At 39.9% G+C, this 27,495-nt stretch overlaps 1 protein-coding gene across 1 annotated transcript in view; it reads right to left on the minus strand.

Annotated features, from left to right (window-relative positions):
• LOC132391308 (protein THEM6-like) overlaps positions 1–27,063 on the minus strand; it is a 38,174-nt gene extending 11,111 nt beyond the window's left edge. Inside the window, exons 1-3 of the mRNA XM_059964308.1 lie at positions 26,911–27,063; positions 21,469–21,547; positions 1,837–1,969 (exon numbers count right to left, since the gene is read on the minus strand). Coding sequence (XP_059820291.1) covers positions 1,837–1,969; positions 21,469–21,547; positions 26,911–27,055 — 357 coding nt within the window. The 5' untranslated portion in view covers positions 27,056–27,063. The remainder of the gene's footprint in view (positions 1–1,836; positions 1,970–21,468; positions 21,548–26,910) is intronic.
• Between the last annotated feature and the right edge of the window lie 432 nt (positions 27,064–27,495).

Genomic DNA, 27,495 nt, shown 5'->3' on the forward strand with positions numbered 1-27,495 from the left:
TATATCTTACTGGTACGGCAAATAGAAAATTTTACAATTGATCACAGAAAAGAAGGGATAAATGAGGCAACAGGTAGAGTGAAAGAAAAACAGTTGACTGCTTTTCATAAGCTGATAAGCTGTATAATATTACAGTAAAATCTGAGCAACTATGCATCTCACCTGTTCCTTCCAGTTTCTCTCAATTTCCCCATCTCAAAGGGGATAGATTTTGATTCCACATGTTAGTGTCCCAAATGTTGTTCAATACAAGACCATAAGAAACAGGAGCATGCTCCACCATTCGACACGGCTGATTTTTTTTCCCTCTCGACCCCATTCTTCAGCCTTCTCCCCGCAATTCTTTGATGCCTTTACAAACAAGAACCTATCAATCTCTGCTTTATATATACCCAATGACGTGGCCCCCCCGCTTCTATTACAAGCTCCAAATGCAACAGCTCACATCCCTTCACCAACAGCAAAAGGTTTCTGTACACCACTGCAACAGTTAATGTTAAATGATGTAAGTTATCCTCTTAGCAAAATTTTGGATGAATAGCATCTAATCTACAATTTTGAACATGTTCATAGTAATTTCATAACCTGGTTTATAGCTTCCTAAAATCTTGGATTGTTCTTTGATAGTATATTCATACAGAGCTTCTTCCATGAAAGAAGTGTTGTTTTTTTTTGTATTAGAGCAAAATTATTTGTGCCAGAGTCTTATCTGATGAGTACATAACCAGAAATTTATTGAAACAAATCCATTATGAAGCCTCTATATATAAAAGAGCAATTATCCTGCAGTCTTTCTCCCCTCAAGTTGGGTGAGACTAGAACTGGAGCTCATAAGAGTGAAAGGTGATATATTTAGGGGGAATCTAAAGGGGAACTTCTTTGCTCAGAGGGTGGTGTGAATACGAAACAAGCTGCCAGTAGAAGTGGTAGAGTTGAAAAATTTAATGAATAAGATGGATAGGGAGGGCTATGGTCAGAGTGCAGGTAGATACATCTAGGCAGAAGACCAGGTTGAGACAGACTAGCTGGGCTGAAGAGCCCATTTCTATGTTCTATGACTCTAACCTGATTTTGCCTGAACACAGCATGCAGTATTGAACATTCAATGACAATCTGGTTGGGCTCTTCCCATTTATTCAGCCTATCCTGTTTAACCGAGAAGCACTATGTATCACAATATATATCTGATTGAAAGCTGAGTTTGGGCAAAAATACCTGGGGTAATACTTTACCTAGCTTACAAATTTCTGTGGTAACAGCTCTTTATAAAGATGATGTCCATCACAACAAGAGACAGGTGTCCCTCTCGCTTGAAGGAATTCAAGAAATATTACTCTGGATGCATATACAGGCTAGGAAAAAAAACCTTATGGATATTTATAAAATGTCCAATTGTTACCACCATCCTGCCAAATTTATTTAATAGGAATCATGTGAGAAACCTCATTCTGACTGAAAATAAATGCAGATGCTAGAAATCTGAAATAAAGACAGTACAGAAGATGCTGAAAACACCCTCTGGGTCAAGTAGCATTGATGAAAAGAGAAAAAGAGTTAAGGTTATAGCTCATTGTGAACAGACTGAGGTATTAGGTCCAATTCTGATGAATGATCTTCAACCTGAAAAAGCAACTCGTTTCCTTTTTTCATGATGCCTTTCTTGAGCTTTTCCAGCATTTTATGTCTGTATTTCAAACTCCTATAAGATCCATGCTAAGTCAATTTTTGCTAATTTAGTCTTTTTTTTTTAAAACTGCTTACCATTTGCTTAACCACCACAAAAATTAATAATCATAATCCAGCATAATTTTTGTTAAATATAAAGTACCAACTTACTCTAGACCTAATCCTGAATTGCTCAAACAAATGCAGAGATCGTCTATACCGTATGGTTGCAGCGCCGACCACCATATTGGCTTTTAACTTCCTTGTTGCATGTAATAGACCATTGCGGATATAAAGGGACAACCTGGAAAACACACAAAATACATTATATAACAGAATATACTGGGAATACACCTACCCTCCCACATCTCTTTTATATACATGCAAGGTTATGGGCTATATATTTTTCCCAAAAAATGGGAAATACTATGATTCAAACATGATTTATTTCTAAAGGAATGTCCTAAGTAATCATGACATCTCAAGTACAACCTTGGTTAGGCTAGATGGATAAAATGGGACAAAGGCAATTGAAGACTAAGCAGCTAGCACAAGAAGAAACAATTTTGTGCAAGTAGCTTTGGTTTATCTGAAAATGAGAAAAGGACAGCAAATCTATTAGTTTGTGCACTAGTAGATAAATACTTGAAAGATCAAAGAATTATGGGGAGCTGGCATAGGAGTTCAGGCCAATTAAGATCAACTGTGATCATGCTGAATGGCAGGACAGGTTTGAGGGGCCTGGTAGCTACTCCTGCTTTTCTTGTGTTCTGGTACTCTAATTATAACAGCTGACAAAACAAATTAGATCCCAAATGTGCACACTAGAAAACGGATAAACTGTCAACAAGAGATTAGATCAAATTTTATCTTCAGTTTGAGTAACTTAGACATCACATTCCTTTCCAACTGTGTTTGTGCCATTAGAAATTATGCAAATGATTAAGCAAGATCCAATCCACTAAATCTCCAACTATTTCTCTTATTTTCAACTTCACTTCAAAGGATGTCAGAATCAAAACACTTTGAAGCATTACACAATTTCCTTACTGAAGTTGGATGCCAATAAGGTCAGCTATCAGAAACTTAGACCATGAAAAGTTCTGGAGGCATAGATAAATGCAGCTGATTCAGAAATGTAACAGTAGCTGGAATCACCTTGGTGCATCAGCTCTGCTGGAGATCCTTCTGCACTTGCAGTGATCTCAATCATTGGAAGAGCCCATAACCACAACCTCCCAAAATGCACAGGATGCATATTCATGTATTTCATATGTATCTAGGCATTATGGGGGTAATGAAGGCAAAGCGCCCGAGGCAAAAGATTAGCCATAATCTTACTGAATGGTGATGTACAATATTTAGAGATGTGGCCACCCAAGAATGTGCAAGCAGGGATGGTTTATTGTCAGGCAGACTGTGTGAAGGCAGATTGTCCCCAAAGTCCATCTCACTCACGAACTGATTTTCCCTTTGGATATTGATGTGCTTGATGGTTCTTCAGGAAGTTCAGCCAAAGAAAGGGACAAGGCATCACAAGCAGCTCCACTGCATGAGAGTGGAGTTCGAGACCAATAGTGATAGGGGAACCAATAGTTAGAGAATTAAATAGGTCTTCAGTGGTTGATGTAAACCTTGGACAGTATGCTTCTTATAACAGTAATGGAAAAATGCTGTAAACCCAGGGTCTGGCAATAACTGGAAGGCGAAACAATGAGCATTTTCATTTCTTTTTTCTTCAATTATGCTTTCCCTATGCCAGGAAGCTGGAGGGAGAGAGTGAATAGAAGATAGGGGTTTAGATAAAGGAATACTTTGGAAGGCAAAGACTAAAGGGAAATGCAATATTGCAGGACAGTGATGGAACTAACCAGAATGTATCAGGAAAGGTTAGAGCATTAAACCCATTAGAGGTGTGTTTGCAAGATGAATGAGGCTGGGTAAAGACTATGAAACTCGGTAGGGATGCATCAGACCAGTACATTTTGGCCCAATTAAGCAGCTGACCCAGTTAGCCAAAGTTTTGTGGAAGTAGATAAATAGGTAAAAAAAATATAGCTACATAGCAAAAAGGACAAACTACCATTTACTTAAGTAACAAATTACATATTTAAATGAAATACAGAACAAATTAGAACACTACCACCAATACCACAGTACTATAAACCCGGTTATTAGTTCCAAACAGTTATCGTTGGAGAAATTCATCTGGTGTACACTGCCGTGTCCTTTTGATTGATTGTAAATGAATAATATCAGTGCAGACACCTGTTGCCTGTAAATGGATAATCTTTACTTTCACTGTGGCACTCAAGATGATTGTTGATTCCTTCAACTTCTTCTTAGTTCCTAACTTGAAGTAGTGAAATTGTTTCATTTTCACTCCTGGCTATTTCTGACACCTCCAAACCAGAATGCTTGAGACTGCAGCAAGCAAAACAGTTCTGAATTGTATTACTGCTTATTTCTTGCCAACTGTCAATGACAAACTGTAGTGCTTTTTGAAACAGCATCCACTGGCCCAAATAGATAGCATAACACAAGCACATGCAGCTGACACTATTTAAAAGCTGCTTGCTCCAAGCATGATGTAATGTCCCAAAGGTCACACGAGTGCATGTAACTGACACTAGTTAGAAACTGTTCAGCAACAGTTTCTGTCCCAATTAAGCAGCAGTGTCCCAAATAAACAAAGGACACCTCAGCTATTTTCTTAATTAGTTTTTGTTCTTTGAGTTCTCCCATATTTACATTAAAGGATGCCTCTATTAACCAAAACCTACTGTATTTGATATTTTGGAGAAATGGACAAAAGTAAAGGAGGTAAAGTAACAGGAAAACAGAGATTGTTGCTAGGGTGAGGAATAAAGTTGCTCAAACTTAGGACAGAAAATTACTTTAGGTGGCGATAAGAAATAAGAGGGGCAAGATCCATTGTGTGTAGGAAAACAGTACAAATCAAAAAATAATGGGAACTTTACAGTTGTCATGGCAACTGAAATCACAAACAATTTTAATCTTCATACAGATTGGATGAATCTATTTGGCAAAACTAGCCTTGAGGACATATCCTTAGAATGATTGCTTAGTGGAAATATGAGGAACCAAACAGCAAACTATGTTAGATTTAGCATTGTGCAATGGAACAGGATTAGTTGGTAGTCTCACATTAAAGGACTCCGCCCCGCCCCACCCAAGAAAGAGCGATCATAACATAATGGAATTTCAAATTCAGTGTGAGGCCCAGAAACTCGGGTTTGAAACTTCATGTCCTAAACTTAGATTATGCAGGATACATGAGCATAGAAAGAGAATGGCTAACTAATTGAAAACATCAAGATAAATGGGTCATTTTCAACCTGAGGTCAGTAACTGGTACCACCAGTGTCTCTGTATTTTAAGGAAAGATATGCTTCCATTGGAGACAGTGCAGAGATTAACCATACTGATTCCTAGAATGAAGGGTTTAGACTATGAAGAAAGTTTAGGCACATCAAGAATATACTCATTGGACTTTAGAAGGCATGATCATACTGAAATACAAGATGCTGAGAGGATTAAAGGTGGATGCTGGGTAATATTTCCCTAGTAGGTGTATCTGGAGTTAGGGAGCAGAGTTTCAGAATAAAGAGTCATCCATTTTAGATGAAAATTAAGAATTACATCTACTTCAATGGGAGTTTGAGAAGACTTGGTATGACACCAAAAACTTGCAAATTTCTATAGATGTACAATAAAGAACACTCTGACTGTTTATACCATAGGCTGGTAGGGAGCCTCTAATGCGCAGGAGCTGCAGAGCCTTGTCGACTCTTCCAGTTCCATTGCTGGCATAACTCTCCCCGCCACTGAGGATATCTTCATAATGCAATGTCTCAGAAAGGTAACATCCATCATTAAAGACTCTCACCATCCAGGACATGACCTCTTCTCCAGACGAAACAGTATATTTCATGACATAGATCAGTGATAATAATTCTGATTCTGAGAATATTTGGAATATTCCGTTCCAAAGAAAAAGTAGAAAAATAGTGTTGCATTGAGACCAGGACTGTATCAACCAGGACCCTACTGAAAGACAAATAGCTCCCGGCCAATTGGAAAAAAAATACAAATTTCAGCCTTAAATATGCATAATGACTAATCTTTTATAGCTCCATCTGGTAATAAATTTGAAAGATTCACTATCTTTTATACAAAGAAATTTCTTCTTATCTATCTTGAGTAGCTGATCTCGTATTTTGAGACTGAACCCTGGATCTAAACATCCCAGCCAGGGGAAACATCAACTCACCTATCCCGTTAACCACATCAGGAATTTTGTACATTTTGATGAAATCACCCTTATTCTTCAAAACTCATGATACTTAATATCTCCTTTTATATCAAACCTAGGAATAAATATAGTGTACCTTGCCTGAATCCCTGCTACTGCAAGTATAATCTTCTTTAAGTATAGACTAGACTTGTGCACAATATTTGGAATGCAATCTTGCCTGGATAATTGGAACAAGCTCTCTTACAATAAAGGCAAACATACCCTTTGCATTCCTAATTGATTACTGAAACCACACATTCATATTGTGATTTAAGTGCAATGATTCTGGTCCCACTGAATACCAATGTCTTTCAGTCTTTCACCATATAAAATAAAATCCACCTAATCATTTTTCCCCAAAGTGGATGACCTTACTTTTTCACATTATATTCCATTTGTTATGTCCTTGCCCATTATTGTGGTCCGGCTACATCTCCCAACGTTGTCCTCAAGCCCACACCTTGACCTCACTGCATCGTCAACAACTGTATATATACTGTATTATACTCAGTTAATTCAACTAAATCATTTTAGCCCTAATTATGAATAGCACCGATCCCTACTAAGTCTAAACCTGGAAGTCACCCATTTGTTCTTACTGTTTACTGTTTTCTTAATGTTAACCAATCCTCAGTACGCCAGTATATACCCCCATTTGTTTATATCTTAATTTTCTTGAATACCTTCTGGTGTAAGTTAAAAAAAAAGGCTTCCTTGAAAATGAAAAGCATTAAATTGGATTGTCTTGTCTATTGTGCCAGATTGAACTAAAATCCCTTCCAATCTTTACATAAAAATATTTCATATTTGTAACTGTTCCTAACAACCTGTAAAATCAGACCACCAGTTAACCTATCAGCACAGAATGCTAGATGTAAAGTAGCCTGTTCCATCATTGATACTTCAAAGTACTTATTTGGAAATGATACCTAATGCATTCCATAAATTTAATGAACAAATCTCATCTATGTACAGTTGCCTTACCTATATTATATACACCTATAATTTTCTGATTTATACCAACCCTCCATTATCTTTACTGTTTGGGGGCCTACATACAATTCCCTCCTATGTTTTCTGACTATCGCTGTTTCTTAGTTCCTCCCAAACTAATGTACTTCTTGTTACTTTGAGCCAAAATCCTTCCAATGTACTGGTTTTGTTGCAGAGGAGGATCAGGACGATCCTCCTTTTCTTTCTATCTTGCCTCAAGTTTCTGAAGCTACCTTGGAATTTTTAACTCTTGATTTTAAGATTTTAAGACTAAAGTCAACTGAACGTTTATCTATTTAGTCCTATTAGCACCATTAATTCACCGATCCTTTCACAAATGCAACATGCATTCAGATGAAGAGCATTCATTTCAGTCTTTGAATCATATTTCCTGTTCTGACACTAATTGGAGGTTTTCCCTTACATTAATCTTTGTCCCTTCCTAACAAGTTATTATCAATTTTGCTACCCAACATTCAAAGTAACTTTATTATTAAAGTACACATATGTCACCAGAAACAACCCTGAGATTCATTTTCTTCCGGGAATATTCAGTAGATCCAAGAAAAATAACCAAATATGTGGAAGACCACACCCAACAGGACGGATAAATGACCAATGTGCAAAAAACAAACTGTTCAAATTCTAAAGTAAACAAAACTAATAAGCAAATAAGCAAAAAATAGTGAGAACATGAAATGATGAATCCTTGAAAGTCAGTCCTTGGGTTGTGGGAACAGTTTAGTAATGGGGCAAGCGAAGTTAACCCCTCTGGTTAAAGAGTCTGATGTTTGAGGGGCAATAACTGTTCACGAACCTGGTGGTGAGAGCCCTGAGGCTCCTGTAGCTTCTTCCTGATTGCAGCAGTTAGAATAGAGTATGGCCTGAATGGTGGAGGTTCTTGATGATGGATGCAGCATTCCGTGTAGGTGTGCTCAGTGGTGGGGAGGGCTTTACCAATAATGGACTGGGCTGTATCCACTACTTTTTCTAAGAGTTTCTGTTCAAGGGCTTTGGCATTTCCATACTAGGCCATGATGCAACCAGTCAATATACTCTCCATCACACAACTATAAAAGTTTGCCAAAGTTTACTTTGTCCTTTTAAGTTCCTAAATTTCTCATCAGAACTCATCTTACCATTTAATTGAAAGCCTCATCTCCATCTGCAGTCCCAGTTGTTTGATCTGCTGAAACACAGTACCCAGCCCAATTCAAGCAAAGCTTATCCAAATGGAACAACTTCCATTTTCTCTAGTACTTATTTCTCCCATACTAATTTATAATAACCCACACAGTTCAAGCCAATTTACACACGGCTCGAGTAGCAATCCAGAGATTATCATTGCTTTATTCTGAACCAAAGAGGTTCATTGTCCTTCAATCTTCATCAATGGAATCCCTTTACTTTGCATTTACTGCTTTCAACACATGCAACCTCTCTGTAAAACTTTAACCCATCTCCATTTGCCTTGCACCTTAAGATTTCCAGCAACAATACAGCCATTGTGGATCACTTCTTAAAATGCCAGGTTGTTCAACAATGCATGTGATCAGTGAATAGATCTTTTACTTCCAACTCCTTGAATTGTGAATTGCTGAGGGAAAAGAAACAGTTGGAAAAAAATAATTAGTGGTCATGCACACAGTAACAATCCATTAGGGGCTATGAACTACGGTTATTACAAAATCAATTGAAATACCATTTCAAGGCTGGGAGATTCTGGTTACTTTATTCCTTACTGAAGGGAATCATGAACTCCTGCCTCAGCAAGGACCTAGACCCACAGCAATTTGCCCATTGTCCCAATAGGTCAACGGCAGACAAAATCTCAATGGCTCTCCTCAAGGCTTTAGACCACCTGGACAACACAAACACCTATGTTAGGATGCTGTTAATTGACTATAGCTCAGCATTTAATACAATCATTCTCAGAATTTTGATTGAGAAGTTGCAGAACCTGGGCCTCTGTACCTCCCTTTGCATTGGATCCTCAATGAATCTCATTGAAATTCATTGGTAGAATCTCAGGTGGTGTCGAGAGGGTGTACAGGAGTGAGATGTGCCAACTAGTGGAGTGGTGCTGAAGCAACAACTTGTCACTCAACATCAGTAAGACAAAAGAGCTGATTGTGGACTTCAGGAAGGGTAATGCGAAGGAACATATACCAATCCTCAATCTTCATTTGATGCAGAAGACCACAATCTGTGTGGATTGGTGATAACATATCCTTCTCGCTGACTATCAATACTGGCACACCTCAGGGGTGTGCGCTTAGCCCACTGCTCTACTTTCTGTATACAGATAACCGCGTGGCTAGGCATAGCTCAAACACCAACTATAAATTTGCTGATGATACAACCATTGTCGGTAGAATCCCAGGTGGTGACAAGAGGGTGTACAGGAGTGAGATATGCCAACTAGTGTAGTGGTGCTTCAGCAACAACCTGGCACTCAACGTCAGTAAGATGAAAGAGTCGATTGTGGACTTCAGGAAGGGTAAGGCGAAGGAACACATACCAATCCTCATAGAGGGATCTGAAATGGAGAGAGTGAGTAGCTTCAAGTTCCTGGGTTCAAGATCTCTGAGGATCTAACCTGGTCCCAACATATCGATGTAGTTATAAAGAAGGCAAGACAGCAGCTATACTTTATTAGGTGTCTGAAGGGATTTGGCATGTCAATAAATACACTCAAAAGTTTCTATAGTTGTACCATGGAGAGCATTCTGACAGGCTACATCACTGTCTGGTTTGGAGGACTACCGCACAGGACGAAAAGAAGCTGCAGAGGGTTGTAAATCTAGTCAGCTCCATCTTGGGTACAAGCCTACAAAGTACCCAAGATATCTTCAGGGAGTGGTGTCTCAGAAAGGCAGCATCTATTATTAAGGACCTCCAGCACCCAGTGCATGCCCTTTTCTCACTGTTACCATCAGGTAGGAGGTACGGAAACCTGAAGGCACACACTCAGCAATTCAGGAGCAGTTTCTTCCCCTTAAATGGACATTGAATCTTTAGACACTACCTCACTTTTTAAAAAAATTACAGTATTTCTGCTTTTGCACGTTTTTTTAAATCTATTCAATATACGTCATTGATTTACTTGCTTATTTATTATTATGTTATTTTTTTCTCTGCTAGATTATGTATTGCATTGAACTACTGCTGTTAAGTTAACAAATTTCACGTCACATGCTGGTAATAATAAACCTGATACTGATTCTGAAACCTCGATGGGCTTTGCAAGCCATAAATTTTCCCTAAAGAAGGTGAAGTTATTGTCAGCCCTGTTTGGGATATCATATTGTTCAGATTCTCTAAATGCATTGTGTAGAATGGTTTCTTACGAAGTCATACAGCATGTAAATAGGCCCTAAAGCACACCACATCCATGCTGACCACCAACCAGCCATCTATTCCGTTTACCAGAAGAGGTCCATCACTTTCTTTACCTTCACATGCTTGTTTAGATGCTTTAACTGTGGTGGAGTTGGTACTTCCACCACCCACTTAGTACACTTCAATCACCCTTGATGAAAAAAATCCTCAGATGCCCTTTAAACCTCATATCACTCATCTTAAACCTAGGCCTTTATCTTTAACACCTCTTCTGAGGTGAGATATTTTAAACATCTAATCTATCTACAATTTTTTAAAACATATCTCAATCAACTCCCACTTACCCTCTTCTGAGAACCCAGCCTGTCAAGTCTCTCATTAGTGAGATGCTCCTGCCTAGGCAAAATCTGTGGTGAATCTTCTCTGCACTTTCTGCAATATAATACACCTTCCTTTTAGTGTGGTGACTAGAATTGCATACAATACTCCAGTTATGGCATAACCAATCTTTTATAAAGTTGAACCACAGCCTCCCTGCTTTCATATTCTATTTCCTAGTGACTGAAAGCAAGTATTCCATATGCATTCTTCATCATCTTAACTACTTGTGCTGTCAACCTCCATGATCCTTGGATTTGCACACTAAAATTCCTGTTATACTCCCTAGGCCCTCCTATTCACTGTGTACGCCTAACCCTCATTAGACCTCCCAAAATCATGTCATATTTCATCATCACTTAAAGGCTGAGTGCACCCCATACACCAATGATGTTACTGTAGCCAAACATCCCCAACCATTAATATCTAAGCATCACCACTGAGCAGAAATCAAGCATGCCAGCTGTTCATTTGTTGGTGGCAGTTTAGTTTGGATATCCCATAGTGAACAAAGTTGGTTACTGATACCTAGTGTTTTTCTACCATTAATAAGGCATAAGTTTTGAGCTTGCTAGAATACTTCTACTTTGCAAAGCAAGTGACTATCAAACAATGCTCAAAATCCTTTGACACCTTCCAGGATAAAGCAGCCTATTCAACTGGACTCCATCCACCACTCCACCATTGCAACATGGCTACAAGGTGTGGCATCTACAAAAAGGAACCATTATTAATCATTTCAGCTATGCTACACCAATTTCACTTCCCCAAACCCACAATTACTACCACCAAAAAGGACAAGGGCATCTGGCTACTTGGGACACCACAATCTGCATATTCCACTCTGAGAAGCACATCTTCATGATTTGGAAACACATCATTATTCCTTCCTAATCACTTGGTCTAGATCCTGGAACTCTCAACTAAACCCATTCCACACAGTTCAAGGTGATGGGTCAATCAGGTCACCATCACCTTCAAGGTCTTCTATATGCCAGGGATTTAGCGCTGGGCTCTTCCCTCTTCCTAACAGTTACTGAGGGAATCCTAGTTAGTTTCTTTTCCTCCGTTTGGTAATAAGCTTAAATTCAGCGGGTCGCCACGTCTGGTCTGAGGTTGTAGGCAGAAGAGAACGAAGCGCCAGCCAAGTGACGCGGGAGGGCAGTGCGCAACTGCCAGCAGGTGAGCGGGAAGGCGGACTGACCCAGCACACGCCAGCTCCCCTGCCGCTGGCAGGTGAGACGGGCGGCCGCGCCTCACGCAAATGATATTAATAAACGCAAGAAAACAAGCAGGGATTGTCTGTCTCTGCTTACAAGAGTGCACCAACACGTGAACAGATCTAGCGCAACCAAAATAATGCGCAGCAGACTGGTACGGTGGCCCAGGAAATTTGAAATTACAGTTACACAGAAAATTTGAAATCAGTGCCGGATTATTGAAGGAACCGGATTACAGGTAGTTGGATTAGTGAAGGTCGACTGTAATATAATTCTAGTTGCAGCAGGCAGGTCTAAACTAAGGAATACAAGAACAATTGTACTTTATTAATCATATTCCCAGAGTTCAGGTGAAACCAACTGTTGTTAGTGGTAAATCGCTTTTGCCCCAAGTGAAACAGTTTTTATTTGGTACTACTTCATACTGTTAACATTGCACTCGTAGGTGAAAAGGATCTTGGCACCACTAAACAACGCTGTGGTGTAGAGCTGAAGAGGTGCAGAAACTGTAGCTGCTTCCTTGTGGCATCATAGCATAGATGTGATTTGAGTACAGCAGCAGGGAGGTTCTACTGCAGTTGTACAAGGCCTTGGTGAGACTGCACCTAGAATATTGTGTGCAGTTTTGGTCCCCTAATCTGAGGGAAGACATTCTTGCCATAGAGGGAATACAGAGGAGGTTCACCAGATTGATTCCTGGGATGGCAGGACCTTCATATGAAGAAAGACTGGATCGACCAGGCTTATACTCACTGGAATTTAGAAGATTGAGGGGGAATCTTATTGAAACGTATAAAATTCTAAAGGGATTGGACAGGCTAGATGCAGGAAGATTGTTTCCGATGTTGGGGAAGTCCAGAACGAGGGGTCACAGTTTAAGGATAAAGGGGAAGCCTTTTAGGACCAAGATGAGGAAAAACTTATTCACACAGAGAGTGGTGAATCTGTGGAATTCTCTGCCACAGGAAACAGTTGAGGCTGGTTCATTGGCTATATTTAAGAGGGAGTTAGATATGGCCCTTGTGGCTAAAGGGATCAGGGGGTATGGAGAGAAAGCAGGTACAGGGTTCTGAGTTGGATGATCAGCCATGATCATACTGAATGGCGGTGCAGGCTCGAAGGGCCGAAGGGCCTACACCTGCACCTATTTTCTATGTTTCTATGTTTAACAATCTCTTTTACGCTTTGTATGTTTTTTGTCAGATCATGATCAAATACTATTTTGAAATTTATGGGTAATACAGAAATATAGCCTACACATTCCCCACATTCATCATAATTCTACTGATCACTGCTATTTCTTATAAAACTAGAGCCCTGAATTACATATTTCTTTACAAACTTTTTTTTGCCTCAACTTGCTTCGCTCTCATCCCCTTATTTTACTGTGGGAAACGAACACGATCTCTGGCCTTGTTTTTACTTTCTCCCCATGGGAAGCTTTTATCCTTTGGCTGCACATTGCAACTGAAAATGAGAATTTATCATGTTGTGAACTACAGACGTAAAATGGAACTCTTCCAACACAGTGCAGCATAACATATTTAGGAAATGAAAATATACTTCCTCAAAACATTACAGTTTAAAATTGCACAAGTCAAACAAACTAGAGAACATGATAATTTTTCCCACCTCAAGCCAGATATTGCACATGAAAGAAATGCGTTGAACAAAGGAATGAAAACATCAAACAAACGCTTACAAAATGCTAGTAGAACACAGCAGGCCAGGCAGCATCTATAGGGAGAAGCGCTGTCGACGTTTCGGGCGCTTCTCCCTATAGATGCTTCCTGGCCTGCTGTGTTCTACCAGCATTTTGTCTGTGTTGATGTTTGATTTTCCAGCATCTGCAGATTTCCTCATGTTTGCTCGCTAAACAAACCCTTAGATACTTTTTCCAGCTATCAACCTGCAAAATAAAACTACACAGTTTAAGCAAAACTGTTTCCCCCCACCCCCCCCAACCAGAACATGGCACAATTTGCTGGAATTTCAAGTGGATTGTGCATGTGACACTTAATTGCAATGCATAATCTCCAATAATAAATAATAAAAACTGGCCAACTTGCAGATTCCTGAACCAGCTATTTTATATTTGAAGTCTTCAAGGAAGTATGTACCTAATATTTTGTTTTAACTTAACCTCAGTTATTCTCTTCAGCCCAACAAAATTATGGAATGACTGAAGCTATCTCCTATTGACATCAGGTGAACTCACTGATGTGTCACTAGGTGGTAAGACTTATAAGAAAAACAATTAAAACACCTATTGCAAAAATCTCACTTAAGACACACAAAGTAGCAAAAAATGATTTTCTTTTAGGTAACAAGTAAAAGGCACCATTCTGCCAAACACTTTTCATTTGAGCATTTAGAGTTGCATACATATTTAGTTACAGCATACCCTATTTCTTTTGTATTAATTTTTTTTAACAAAATCAGTCTTTAAGGAATAGCTGCTATTCTGTAAAACTTAGTGAAAAGCAACTTTTACTGTAAGAAACCCCTCTCCCACTCCCAAGATGAAGCATGCCATCCTGAATGATTTATCCCCTATGTGACAAAACCCAAACTATTCTGAGATTGTTTCAAGAAATGGGTATTAATACATTGTTGACAGGCAGCAAACAGATTTTGTTATCATACAGGGAATATTTTCTACACTTAACAAATATCTAAAAATATTTTTCCGATATTTTTCAGGATGGGTTGCACCTGAACTCGAGGGGGAGCAATATCCTTGCAGGTAGGTTTGCTAGCATGGTTCGGGAGGGTTTAAACTAATTTGCAAGGGTGGGTGGGACCCGGAGCAATAGAGCAGTGAAAGAAGTGCATGGAATAAAGCCAGATCTAACATATAGAGAGGCTTTGAGGAAAGAGAAGCAGAATAAAGGGTGTAAAGGTAGAAGAGCTAAAGTTTGTGTACTTCAATGCAAGAAGCATCAGGAATAAAGGTGATGAAGTGAGAGCTTGGATACATAATTATGATGTTGTGGCCATTACGGAGACCTGGCTGGCACCAGGGCAGGAATGGATTTTCAATATTCCTGGATTTCAGTGCTTTAAAAGGGGTAGAGAGGGTGAAAAGTGGGAGGAGGGGTGGCATTACTGGTCAGGGATACTACTACAGCTACAGAAAGGGTGGGTAGTGTAGCAGGATCCTCTTTTGAGTCAGTATGGGTAGAAGTCAGGAACAGGAAGAGAGCAGCTACTCTACTGGGGGTTTTCTATAGACCCCCTGGTAGCAGCAGAGATACCGAGGAGCAGATTGAGAGGCAGATTTTGGAAAGGTGCAAAAAAATAACAGGGTTGTTATCATGGGTGACTTTAACTTCCCTAATATTGATTGGCATTTGATTAGTTCCAAGGGTTTAGATGGGGCAGAGTTTGTTAAGTATGTCCAGGATGGATTCCTGTCACAGTATGTTGACAAGCTGACTAGGGGGAATGCCATACTAGATCTAGTATTAGGTAACAAACCGGGTCAGGTCACAGATCTGTCCGTGCGTGAGCATCTGGGGGACAGTGATCACCGCTCCCTGGCCTTTAGCATTATCATGGAAAAGGATAGAATCAGAGAGGACAGGAACATTTTTAATTGGGGTAGGGTAAATTATGAGGCTATAAGGCAAGAACTTGTGATCTGGGATGATGCTTTTGCAGGGAAAAGTACTATGGACATGTGGTCGATGTTTAAGGATCTCTTGCAGGATGTTAGGGATAAATTTATCCCGGTGAGGAAGATAAAGAATGGTAGGGTGAAGGAACCATGGGTGACAAGTGAGGTGGAGAATCTAGTCAGGTGGAAGAAGGCAGCGTACATGAGGTTTAGGAAGCAAGGATCAGATGGGTCTATTGAGGAATATAGGGTAGCAAGAAATGAGCTTAAGAAGGGGCTGAGAAGAGCAAGAGAGGGGCATGAGAAGGCCTTGGTGAGTAGGGTAAAGGAAAACCTCAAGGCATTCTAATGTGAAGAACAAAAGAATGACAGGAGTGAAGGTAGGACCGATTAGAGATAAAAGTGGGAAGATGTGTCTGGAGGCTGTGGAAGTGAGTGAGTTCCTCAATGAATACTTCTCTTCGGTATTCACCAGTGACAGGGAACGATGATAGTGAGGACAATATGAGTGAGGTTGATGTTCTGGAGCATGTTGATATTAAGGGAGAGGAGGTGTTGGAGTTGTTAAAATACATTAGGACGGATAAGTCCCCGGGGCCTGATGGAATATTCCCCAGGCTGCTCAATGAGGTGAGGGAAGAGATTGCTGAGCCTCTGGCTAGGATCTTTATGTCCTCGTTGTCCAAGGGAATGGTACCAGAGGATTGGAGGGAAGCGAATGTTGTCCCCTTGTTCAAAAAAGGTAGTAGGGATAGTCTGGGTAATTATAGATCAGTGAACCTTACGCCTGTGGTGGAAAAGCTGTTGGAAAAGATTCTTAGAGATAGATCTATGGGCATTTAGAGAATCATGGTCTGATCAGAGAGTCAGCATGGCTTTGTAAAGGGCAGATTGTGTCTAACAAGCCTGATAGAGCTCTTTGAGGAGGTGATCAGGCATATAGATTAGAGTAGTGCAGTGGATGTGATCTACATGGATTTTAGTAAGGCATTTGACAAGGTTCCACATGGTAGGCTTATTCAGAAAGTCAGAAGGCATGGGATCCAGGGAAGTTTGGCCAGGTAGATTCAGAATTGGCTTGCCTGCAGAAGGCAGAGGGGTTGTGGTGGAGGGAGTACGTTCAAATTGGAGGGTTGTGACTTTTGGTGTCCCACAAGGATCTGTTCTGGGACCTCTACTTTTCGTGAGTTTTATTAACAACCTGGATGTGGGGATAGAAGGATGGGCAGGCAAGTTTGCAGACGACACAAAGATTGGTGGTGTTGTAGATAGTGTAGAAGATTGTCGAAGATTGCAGAGAGACATTGATAGGATGCAGAAGTGGGCTGAGAAGTGGCAGATGGAGTTCAACCCGGAGAAGTGTGAGGTGGTACACTTTGGAAGGACAAACTCCAAGGCAGAGTACAAAGTAAATTGCAGGATACTTGGTAGTGTGGAGGAGCAGAGGAATCTGAGGGTATATGTCCACAGATCCCTGAAAGTTGCCTCACAGGTAGATAGGGTAGTTAAGAAAGCTTATGGGGTGTTAGCTTTCATAAGTAGAGGGATAGAGTTTAAGAGACGTGATGTAATGATACAGCTCTATAAAACTCTAGTTAGGCCACACTTGGAGTACTGTGTCCAGTTCTGGTCACCTCACTACAGGAAGGAAGTGGAAGCATTGGAAAGGGTACAGAGGAGATTTACCAGGATGCTGCCTGGTTTAGAGAGTATGGATTATGATCAGAGATTAAGGGAGCTAGGGCTTTACTCTTTGGAGAGGAGGAGGATGAGAGGAGACATGATAGAGGTGTACAAGTTATTAAGGGGAATAGACAGAGTGGACAGCCAGCGCCTCTTCCCCAGGGCACCACTGCTCAGTACAAGAGGACATGGCTTTAAGGTAAGGGGAGGGAAATTCAAAGGGGATATTAGAGGAAGGTTTTTCACTCAGAGAGTGGTTGGTGCATGGAATGCACTGCCTGAGTCAGTGGTGGAGCCAGATACACTAGTGAAGTTTAAGAGACTACTAGACAGGTATATGGAGGAATTTAAGGTGGGGGGGGGGGTTATATGGAAGGCAGGGCTTGAGGGTCAGCACAACATTGTGGGCCGAAGGGCCTGTAAAGTGCCGTACTATTCTATGTTCTATGATACAGAATTCTGTATCTACCCTCCAGCATGGAAGGGCATTGATCAAGATGAAGTGTTCCAAATATTACTCCACAAAAAGAAAAGAAGATCACTTCTGTAATATCTTCCTTATTCTGTGCTGTTTTATGAGCGGTTTTAAGACAGATGTTGCTAACTGCCCCAATTCTTTATGGCTAACAAGGAGCTAGACAATAATCAATGCATTTCTTTTTGGGGATGTAGACATTACTGGCAAGAACTGTATTTAATGCCCACCACCAAATGCTCTGGAATAGATAGTGCTCAGCAATCTACATGAATTGATGAAGATTCTCCTACAGTGACATTGGGAAAGGATTTCAGATTTAAACCCAGTGATGAAGCAAGAATAATACATTTCTAAGTCTGGATGACCTGAGATTTATTTGGTAGAATACATGCCACAGCTGGTAAATGGTACTCTTCTGATCCCCAAGTGGTTAAGCAAAAAAGACTTGAAAATAAAAATCACAGTTCAAAGTATTGCAGAATCTGCTGAAAAGCCAACTTACAACTCAAAAAGGAACTGAGATTCTGCCATCAACAATTATGAAGAAATATGGCACAAATAGATTTTGCACTGATTGGTAGGTAGGTCTCTTTGCAGTAGGCCCCCTGATGCCTGGGTAAAATTTTTGCTGCCGTGGAGCTTGGGATTTCTCCTTTATTCTCCTCTCTCTTGTTGAAGAATGTAGATGTCCCAGGCTTTGCAAGCACAGTTTCTCTGACTGACTTTTCCTACTTGCTGAACTGCTATGTCAACAGATTAGCAGATTAAGAGGACATATTGGGGATTGCTTCTGTACTTTGATTTCCTATAGCCTGATTCAAAAATTAAAGTCATCTTCTTGCCCTGTTTCATTCTTTGAGCTTCTGATCTAATTTTCCAAAAGTGAAACCCTGAATACAAATAGAATCTGTCCAATTTTGATTTTGATTGTCCCTCCATTCCCTGCCCATTCATGTGTTAGTTTAAATGCCAATCAGTGAAATCAGTAACCCATTACAAAATATCTAAATGTGTTGGAAGCTTAACATTGAACTTGAAATCTTATGAAAATTAGACAAAGACTTGACAGGAAACCAAGTATGTAGACTGATTTATGAAGATTACATGGGGTGGATCAGATTCACTCTAGGGTGACAAGGGGCAGTGCAAGCGGGTTTGTCTCAAGTACTAAGTGACAAATGCAACTGAAGAACAGGAATTGTTCTCCAAAACTGTTAAGCTGGGAAAAATGAACTTATAAAAATTGTAGAATTTACCTGAAAGGCAAATTACAATTCACAAAGAAACAGCAAATTGATAAACATTGCCATCTAAATCTTATTGGCTACATTGAAGTCTAGTAACATAAACCTGTGTGTCATGATATCGTAAGAACATAAGAAATAGGAGCAGGAGTAGGCCATCCGGCCCACAGAACCTAATCTACCATTCAATAAGATCATGGCTGATCTGTCCGTAAACTCAGCTCCATCTACCTGCCTTTTCTCCATAACCCGTAATTCCCTTACTATGTAAAAATCTATCTGTTTCTTAAATATATTTAGTGAAGAAGCCTCAACTGCTTTCCTGGGCAAAGAATTCCACAGATTCACCGCTCTCTGGGAAAAACAGTTTTTCATCTCCGTCCTAAATCTTCTCCCCTGAATTGTGAGGCAATGTCCCCTGGTTCTAGTCTCACCTACCAATGGAAACAACTTTCCTACTTCTATCTTATCTATCCCTTTCAAAATTTTGTATGTTTCTATAAGATCCCCTCTGATTCTTCTGAATTCCAGAGAGTATAGTCCCAGGCAACTCAATCTTGCCTCATAGGTTAACCCCTTCATCCCTGGAATCAGCCTGGTGAACCTCCTCTGCACTGCCTCCAAAGCCAGTATATCCTTCCTCAAGTAAGGAGCCCAGAACTGCATGCAGTACTCCAGGTGCGGCCTCACCAGTACCCTGTATAGTTGCAGCATAACCTCTCTGCTCTTGAATTCAATTCCTTTAGCAATGGCCAACATTCCGTTAGCCTTCTTAATAACCTGTTGAACCTGCAAGCCAACTTTTTGCAATTCATGCACAAGCACTCCTAAGTCCCTCTGCACAGCAGCATGCTGCAATCTTTCACTGTTTAAATAATAATCTGCTCTTCTAAAAGCCACAGATGTGCCATAGATGGCCAAAGGAACTAAGAACATGAAGAACTGACCATGCAAATGACCAGGTGAATAAACAGTAGGAGACAGAAATCAGAACAGTAGGCACCGAGTCAGAGAAGTACAGCAGAGAAACAGGCCCTTTGGCCCATCTAGTCCATGCCCAACCATGTAAACTGCCTACTCCCACTGACCTGTACTGAGACGATAGTCTTCCATACCCCTACTATTCATGTATGTATCTAAACTTCTCTTAAGTGAAATCAAGCTCGTATGCATTACTTGTGCCGGCAGCTCACTCCACGCACTGAATGAAGTTTCCCCTCATGTTCCCCTTTAAACTTCTTACCTTTCACCCTTAGCTCATGACCTCTGGTTGTAGTCACACCCAACCTCAGAGGAAAAAGCATGCATTTACTTTATCTATACCCTCATAATTTTGTATTATCAAATTTCTCATCAGTCTTCTACATTCTGAAGAACACAACCTAACCTAGTCAATCTTTCCTTATAACTCAGGTCCTCCAGATCTTCATTATCCTTGTAAATTTTCTCTGTACTCTTTCAACCTTGTTTACATCTTTCCTGTAGGTAGGTGACCAAAACTGCTCACAATACTCCAAATTAAGTCTCATCAGTGTCTTATTCTGTTGAAGTTGTATATCTCATCTCCTGTACTCAATACACTGATTTATGAAGGCCAGTCCTGACGAAGGGTCTCGGCCCAGTATGTTGACTGCTTGTTTCAACGGATGCTGCCTGACCTGCTGAGTTCCTCCAGCATATTGTGCACGTTGATTTACGAAGGCCAATGTGTCAAAAGCTTTCTTAATGACCCCAACTACTGTGATGTCATTTTCAATTACTATGGATCCCATTGTTCTACTGCTCACTGTGTAAGTTCTACCCTGGTGCAAAACTTCACACTTGTCTGTAATAAATTCCATCTGCTATTTGTCAGCCCATTTTTCCAGCTGATCTAGATAGATCCTTCTGAAAGCCACAATAGCCTTTCTCACTGTCCACTACACCCCAGTCTTGCTGTCATCATCTGGCATTTTGCTCAAGATAAATACTTCTAAAGTGCAGTTTGTCCATTACAAAAGTTAAAATGATGACCTGTAACTTTTGCTGTATCCAGTGCTCTCAGCCATTTCTTGACATCACATGAAGTGGATTGAAATGGCGGAGGACTGGCTTGTGACTGTGGAGATCTCAGAAGAAAACCAAGGTGGGTATTTGAATTAATTTCAACAATTAAATTTCTTCTGCAGTTTTCTCCGAAGTATTTGTTTCTAGAAATAAAAAAATTAAACATCAGATAGAATGATTTATCACTTATGTGACAAAGATTGTTTCAACAAAATAAGATCTTGCTGACAGGCAGCAAACAGGTTTTGTTATTATACAAAGAATATTTCCTATACTTCACAAATATTTAAAGTATTTTTTCAATACAAAATTTTGTATCCATCCTCCAGCATGCAAGGGCATTGATCCAACAATCAAAGGATTTTCCAGGATTATTTTCCTCATCTAAAAAGTAGATGAGATTTGCATTGTTTGGAACTATTGAAATTCTCTGTGCCCATTTCTGATGCAAACCTAATTAATACAGTATGAAGAATAATTACCTGGCAAAATCACACTCCCGCAAATACCGTGCATTATTCATGTGGCCCAGGAAGTCGATGTCTTGGAAAAGCACAATGCCTAAAATGCAGACAGTAGAATAAATATGTCTTTAGGAAATCATCTAAATAAATTGTTTGAATAGCTATTTAAAAGCCTCCAACAAAAAACAGGTATGAAAATTACACTTTAAGTAACTTAAATCTACCTTATAAACATCAAATTGAGCCCTTTTGAACTGATGACTTTTTGTAATACCCTTTTAGTCTCATCTTACCAGAGATATATTTGTTCTACATCCCTACCTTATTTTCTTGGCAACTGAAAATTTGTCCTCTTTTTCCCAATTGTGACACATTTCTTTTTTTCCATGATGCTGCCTGACCTGCTGAGTGCTTTCAACATTTTGTTTTTATTTTAGATTTCCATTATCTGCAGACTTTTTTATCTTGATGTTAAATCTTTGTTTATTCTGTAGATCATACACATTTCAAATTTATCAAGCCAATCTAAGCGATTGACTCCTGTAGTCTAACAGGAAGATATTAACACCGGGTATATTTAGAAAATCCTGAATGACCTTCTGTTTCACAAGCTGATTATAGTTCTCGCATTTTGTATAAGACAATTACAATCCAATACATGTTATCTCCATAGTCAAGTTACCAGGACAACACAAGAATCCACTTGGAGAACTCAACCTTATTCTTTGCATAAAACAGTGCTAGTTCCAGACATCACTAGATTTAAAATTTCTATATATTTTACATTATGGAGCCATGTCATAATGCTTATGCAATAGATAAAACTAACACGTAAGTTGTCTGAAAAAAAATCATATACCCTGTCAAATTGCTTTCTTCATCACTGCCAATAAAGTTTTAAAGTTTCCCTTTAAAATAACATTTTCTTTACGTAAATAGGTTGAATGACATTTATCATTTACAGGATTGTATCTCTATCTTTCACCTGCCACAATAGCTTACCGGTTAGTGCAGTGCTATCACGGCACAGAGCATCGGAATTCAGAGTTCAATCCCACATGGAATCCCCACAATTTGGCCAAGTAACAACTCTTACAGAATTCAAAAATTACCATCTAAAACTTGAAATATGGAATAAAAGTCACTTCCATGGAATTTATACAAAAAAACCCAGAAATTTATTTTTGAAATCCATTTCTTGTCACATGCACTGCAGACATGGCTTTACAGGACAGAAAAATGTGATATGGACCTTCTTCCTTGGAAAACCACACACCTCATCACTATTCCCCAAAATGTGAAGTTACCTAGATTGGGACTCAGATGCAACATTATGGCAAGAGAGGTTAAAAAGCGTTGGAGCAATAGCACAGTGTTGCTTGACAGGAATCCACACTAAGATCTAGATCTTAAATGCTATTAATATTTCTGGTTACTAGACAAAGATAATCCCAACCTCCTGTATAGTTCAGAGACTGGAACTTCAGAACTTCAAACTACTAACGCTGCCTGTGCAAAATCTCTAATTCTATTGGCAAAACCAAAAAGACCAAGGTTACTATCCTCTGCTAATCCAATATTCTGAGTATCAAGGCTCTAATGGCCAGGCCTGAAACCACACTCCCCAAATTAGCACTCTATTACAGAGCTCCATCATGGCAAGGTTCACCCGATGGAGAGAATACAATTCAAAGATGTTCTCAATGCACTCTTAAGAGAGTGTAACATCTCTACAAATGTGCTGGAACCCCTATCCAATGATTGCTCAAAATGGAGAAGCAACATGTAGGACGCTGTAGAGAACCTGAAGTCCATTTGTCAGGAGCATGCAGAAGCTCAAAGTAATGAGAAGGAACACATCAAAAGAGAAGAAGAAAAAAAAAGTGGGCTGTTTATAATATCTCACAAAAATAAGTATTCATCAATGCCGTCACTTCCGGTCCTCTCAAAATACATAAGCTAAAAGTGGGAAATCAAATGTACTTGGCACAGGGTCATATTACATCATATGAAAATGTTGAATAAATGGTCTCCATAACTTTTCAAATTTAATAGAAGTCTCAAAAGTACCACTTCTAATTTTTTCTAAATTTAAACATAACATAGTTTGAGAGAACCAATTAAATACAGTGGGAGGATCAATTTCTTTCCAATTCAACAATATAGATCTTCTAGCCATCAGAGTTAGAAATGCAATCATTCGACAGGCTGAAGAAGATAAATGCTGTGAATCTTCTTCTCTTTTGTTTGTTTTTTTTTCTTTTATATTACTTATTAGTTATAGTTATTAGATTAGATTAGTTAGTTTTGCATTATATAAATTTTTTTTTGTTTTTTTTTCTTTCTTTTTTCTGTTTTTTTTATATTATACATTATGAAATATTTAGATTTACTATGTCCATACATTTATCTTATGGCTTATGTCTTGGTAAACTTATTTATATTGTAACTATTATGTATGTTTTTTTTCATATGTAATGGAATGTGTATGTTGGTAATTTCTTTATCAATATATCATCTGTATTCTGTCCATATTACTAATATTAATAAAAAGATTTAGAAAGAAAGAGAAGGAACACATCATCTCTCAAACTGCCCATCTCATTCAGCAGCTCCTGCCTCACATGGCAGAGCTTGCATTTCCCACAGTGGGATTATCACCCGTAGAATCGGAGCTATTCCACAGTCCTAGAGCTGTCAAAGGTGCGGAAATTCCGATGGCTCATTAGCAAGGTCATTAAGTGCTAATTCAGGAGCTCTAACACTCAGGGATCCTGCCTCTGAACTCCTTTCAAACTCACAGGCTCTGATCTCCGTGTTCCCTTTAAACTTACCATCTGCACTGGAAAACTGCTTATAATTATGTGCAACATCAAATAACAAATTGAATTAGAAGTGTGTTGAAGTATTAATTGGGACAATATCCAACAGTCCAGAAAATCTGCATGTTTGGCACCAAAGTTCTGAGCTGACCAGATCAGCAGAGATTTATTGCCATCCTTAAATTTCAACAAGCATGTAAAGGAAGGTATTAAAATTGAGATATTATTTTCCTTTCGAACATTCCTTACTATGTTCCTCTTATTAGTAATATATTTCAACAACTCAGGAGGACATTTAGGCAACTTAGCCCATGCCAACTTCCAGCACAGCAATTCCCCACCCCCACTACCACACACTTCAATGCATAATTTATTCTCTGCTACATCCGCTCTCGATTCTTTTGCCATTTACCTACATGACGGGTGAGCTGCAGCGTATCCTACTAGCGTATCTTTGGAGACTGAAATACTCAACAGAAATTTGCATGGTCACAGAAACAACATGCAAGTTCTACATTTGACTGCACCGGAGCACAGGGCCAAACCTATGTTTCTGGAGCTACTAAATACAATTGTCATTTAAAAAGCAAATTGTCCTCCTAATTTTTGATGTAAAACAATTAGCATTAATGAGGGCCACTATTCTTCAAATAGTATATGTTGCAGTTAGCTATACAATTTAAAGGTACAGTCAAATGAACTCAAATATAAACTAATCACCTTAACTATTTTTAAAGAGAGTCATTCAGACATGGAGCTGCAAAAGAAAAATAGAATGGAAACATCTCTAGTTGCTTAGCATTAGGCAGTAGAGAATGAGAATGTTTTTCTACAGTGGCAGAAACTGCACAGCTTGGGCTATACATCTTTCAGCTGGTTGACACTAGCTATGTTCTGCCTGATATGCTGGGATGATTATATCATTTTCAAGCCCAAAGACTTGCTGCTAAACTTAGCTTTTTAAATTTAGCAGCAGGAACTGTCCATGGTTCAAGATGGTTGTTGTTCAATAAGCTTCTAATCAGTGTACTTTCCTCATCCTTTTAATCATGAAAAACATTGGGTTCTACACAGGCCTCGTTCAACTACAATCTAAGTAAGAGGGTACACATTGACCTCCATTTACTTGACCTGATAAAATGTACTTGTGAAACATCACATACAGATTATGTCAACCAACAGAAAAACAATATACATTAGAAGGCAGTCAGGGTTGGTAGGAGTGACAGGGAGATGACATAGAATTTATTCCGTGGTCTTGTGATAGGTGATTCATTTGCCTGCAACCCACTGGTATGTCTATCTAGTTTGTAGGGATTGTATTTGTGTTTGAAATCCCTTTGAATCTGACAAAAATTCCTCAGAATTAAATGTGTTTTGTTTAAAAGTATAACTATGATCTGCTTTGTTAGCAAGAAATAGCTCCTTGATTAGAAGGAGAACCTACTGATCGAAGTAGTGATTTACTCACCGATTACTGACTTCAGGAGGGGATTAAAGTAATGAACTAAACTAGTGTAGGATGATACAGCATACTCTCCCTAAAGTGAGTGTACTGGGAAGCATATATACCAGATAGAGCAAGATTTATGTCTGGTATTAATGCCTATATAGATACTTGATATAGTGTCATGATATCAAAAAAATTATATAGATTGCTAAACTTGTCTTGACTCAAGTTTATCACTTTTGAATGGTACACTCAACATCGTCAAAGCTCAAGGCCCATTTGTCATAAACATTCCCATTCTAGGGGGGTGTTACTTTTGACTAGAAACTCCATTGGAACAAGAAGACAACTGTCAATTGGTTTTATGTCGCATGTACCGAGATGCAGTAAATTGCATTGTTGTAAAAGCAGACCAGAAGATGGCTATCCAGTGGCAAGTGACTCCAACAGCTGATACCCTAGTCTTTCTACTGCTTAAATAGCTTACGGATGAAGCCAACTGCAAAGAGCACGATACTCTTGACTTGTATCAGTGCAACTGAGTAACTGAAGAAACTTGATAGCGTCTAGAACAAAGCTGCCCACTTTACTGGCACCCAATTCATCAAAGACTACAATCAGAGAACTGTGTACAGAAGGCAGGTGTTGCGCGCTAGGCGACTCTGAAGGCAACTTCCAACCCCACAAGAAGAGGGCAGCAGATGCAGGGAACACCAGCAATCACAGATTCTCTAAGTTTCCCATAAACCCCATTCTAGAAATGCAACATCTACCCGATATCATTACTCGGACTCCCTGGACTGCAGGAGATCAGGGTTGGAATCTTCACCGGCACTTTCGTAAGGACAAATGAGGACGACCTTACCAGCGTTACCCAATTCTTCAAAAAAAAAATTGATGAATACAAAGTCCAGGAAATCTACGTCAGCCTCAATTCCTGGAGATGGAAAGGTTTCAACCACTTATGTTGCCCTAACAAATTTGCAGTCATCGCGATAACGCTGCATCACAGACAACCGGCCGTTGGAAGAGCACCTGATTTCAAATAGCAAAATAACAAAAGGTGGCAAGTCAGCAGGGCCACTGAGCTCCGAGGTGGCGGCGTGTAGCTGGTAATTAAAATGAATGAGCCAGCTCCTGCACCGACCCCCGCCCCGGCTGCAATGAGTCAGGAACAGTCTTCCTTACCCCGGACTGATTGCTCCTTCAGAATATCCTTGACCGGGGTTTCGAAAGAAGCGACCAGTAATACCAGCAGCATGCGTATGAAATACCACAAATCGAAAAAGGCGAACAGCAGCAGTACAGACAACGCGGCCATTACAAGCCACATGGTGCCGGTGGAAACGGATGGTGGCCGTCTGCTGCTTCACCCCACACCGCCCCCGCCAGACGGCAGATGCCATGCGCGCTCCTGCCGCTCGCTCGCGAGCACCCGCGCCGGGCACGGACTCGTCGGTTCGCCGCAGTGGCACGGGCACGCGCCCATCCGCACTGCGGAGTCCCGTGCGCGACGCCGGGCCGGGCCGGGCCGCGCGGCGGTCGCTGCGGTCAAAAAAAAAGCGCGCGCGCGTCGCGATCTCACTTCGACAAAACCCAGTCAAACCGTGAGTGCCAGGCTCAGGGCAGTCTGAACGGTGGGAAGAAACAACAAGCGCTGGAAAAGCGGACCAAGCATCATCTGCGGAAAAGGAACTTTACAGGTGGAAGGTGTTTTGGCATTTGCAATATATGTTCCTCTTTAAAAACTGACTCGAAATTTAAGCTTTTGAA

The sequence above is a fragment of the Hypanus sabinus genome, chromosome 3 (assembly GCF_030144855.1).
Source record: "Hypanus sabinus isolate sHypSab1 chromosome 3, sHypSab1.hap1, whole genome shotgun sequence".
Taxonomy (NCBI): domain Eukaryota; kingdom Metazoa; phylum Chordata; class Chondrichthyes; order Myliobatiformes; family Dasyatidae; genus Hypanus; species Hypanus sabinus.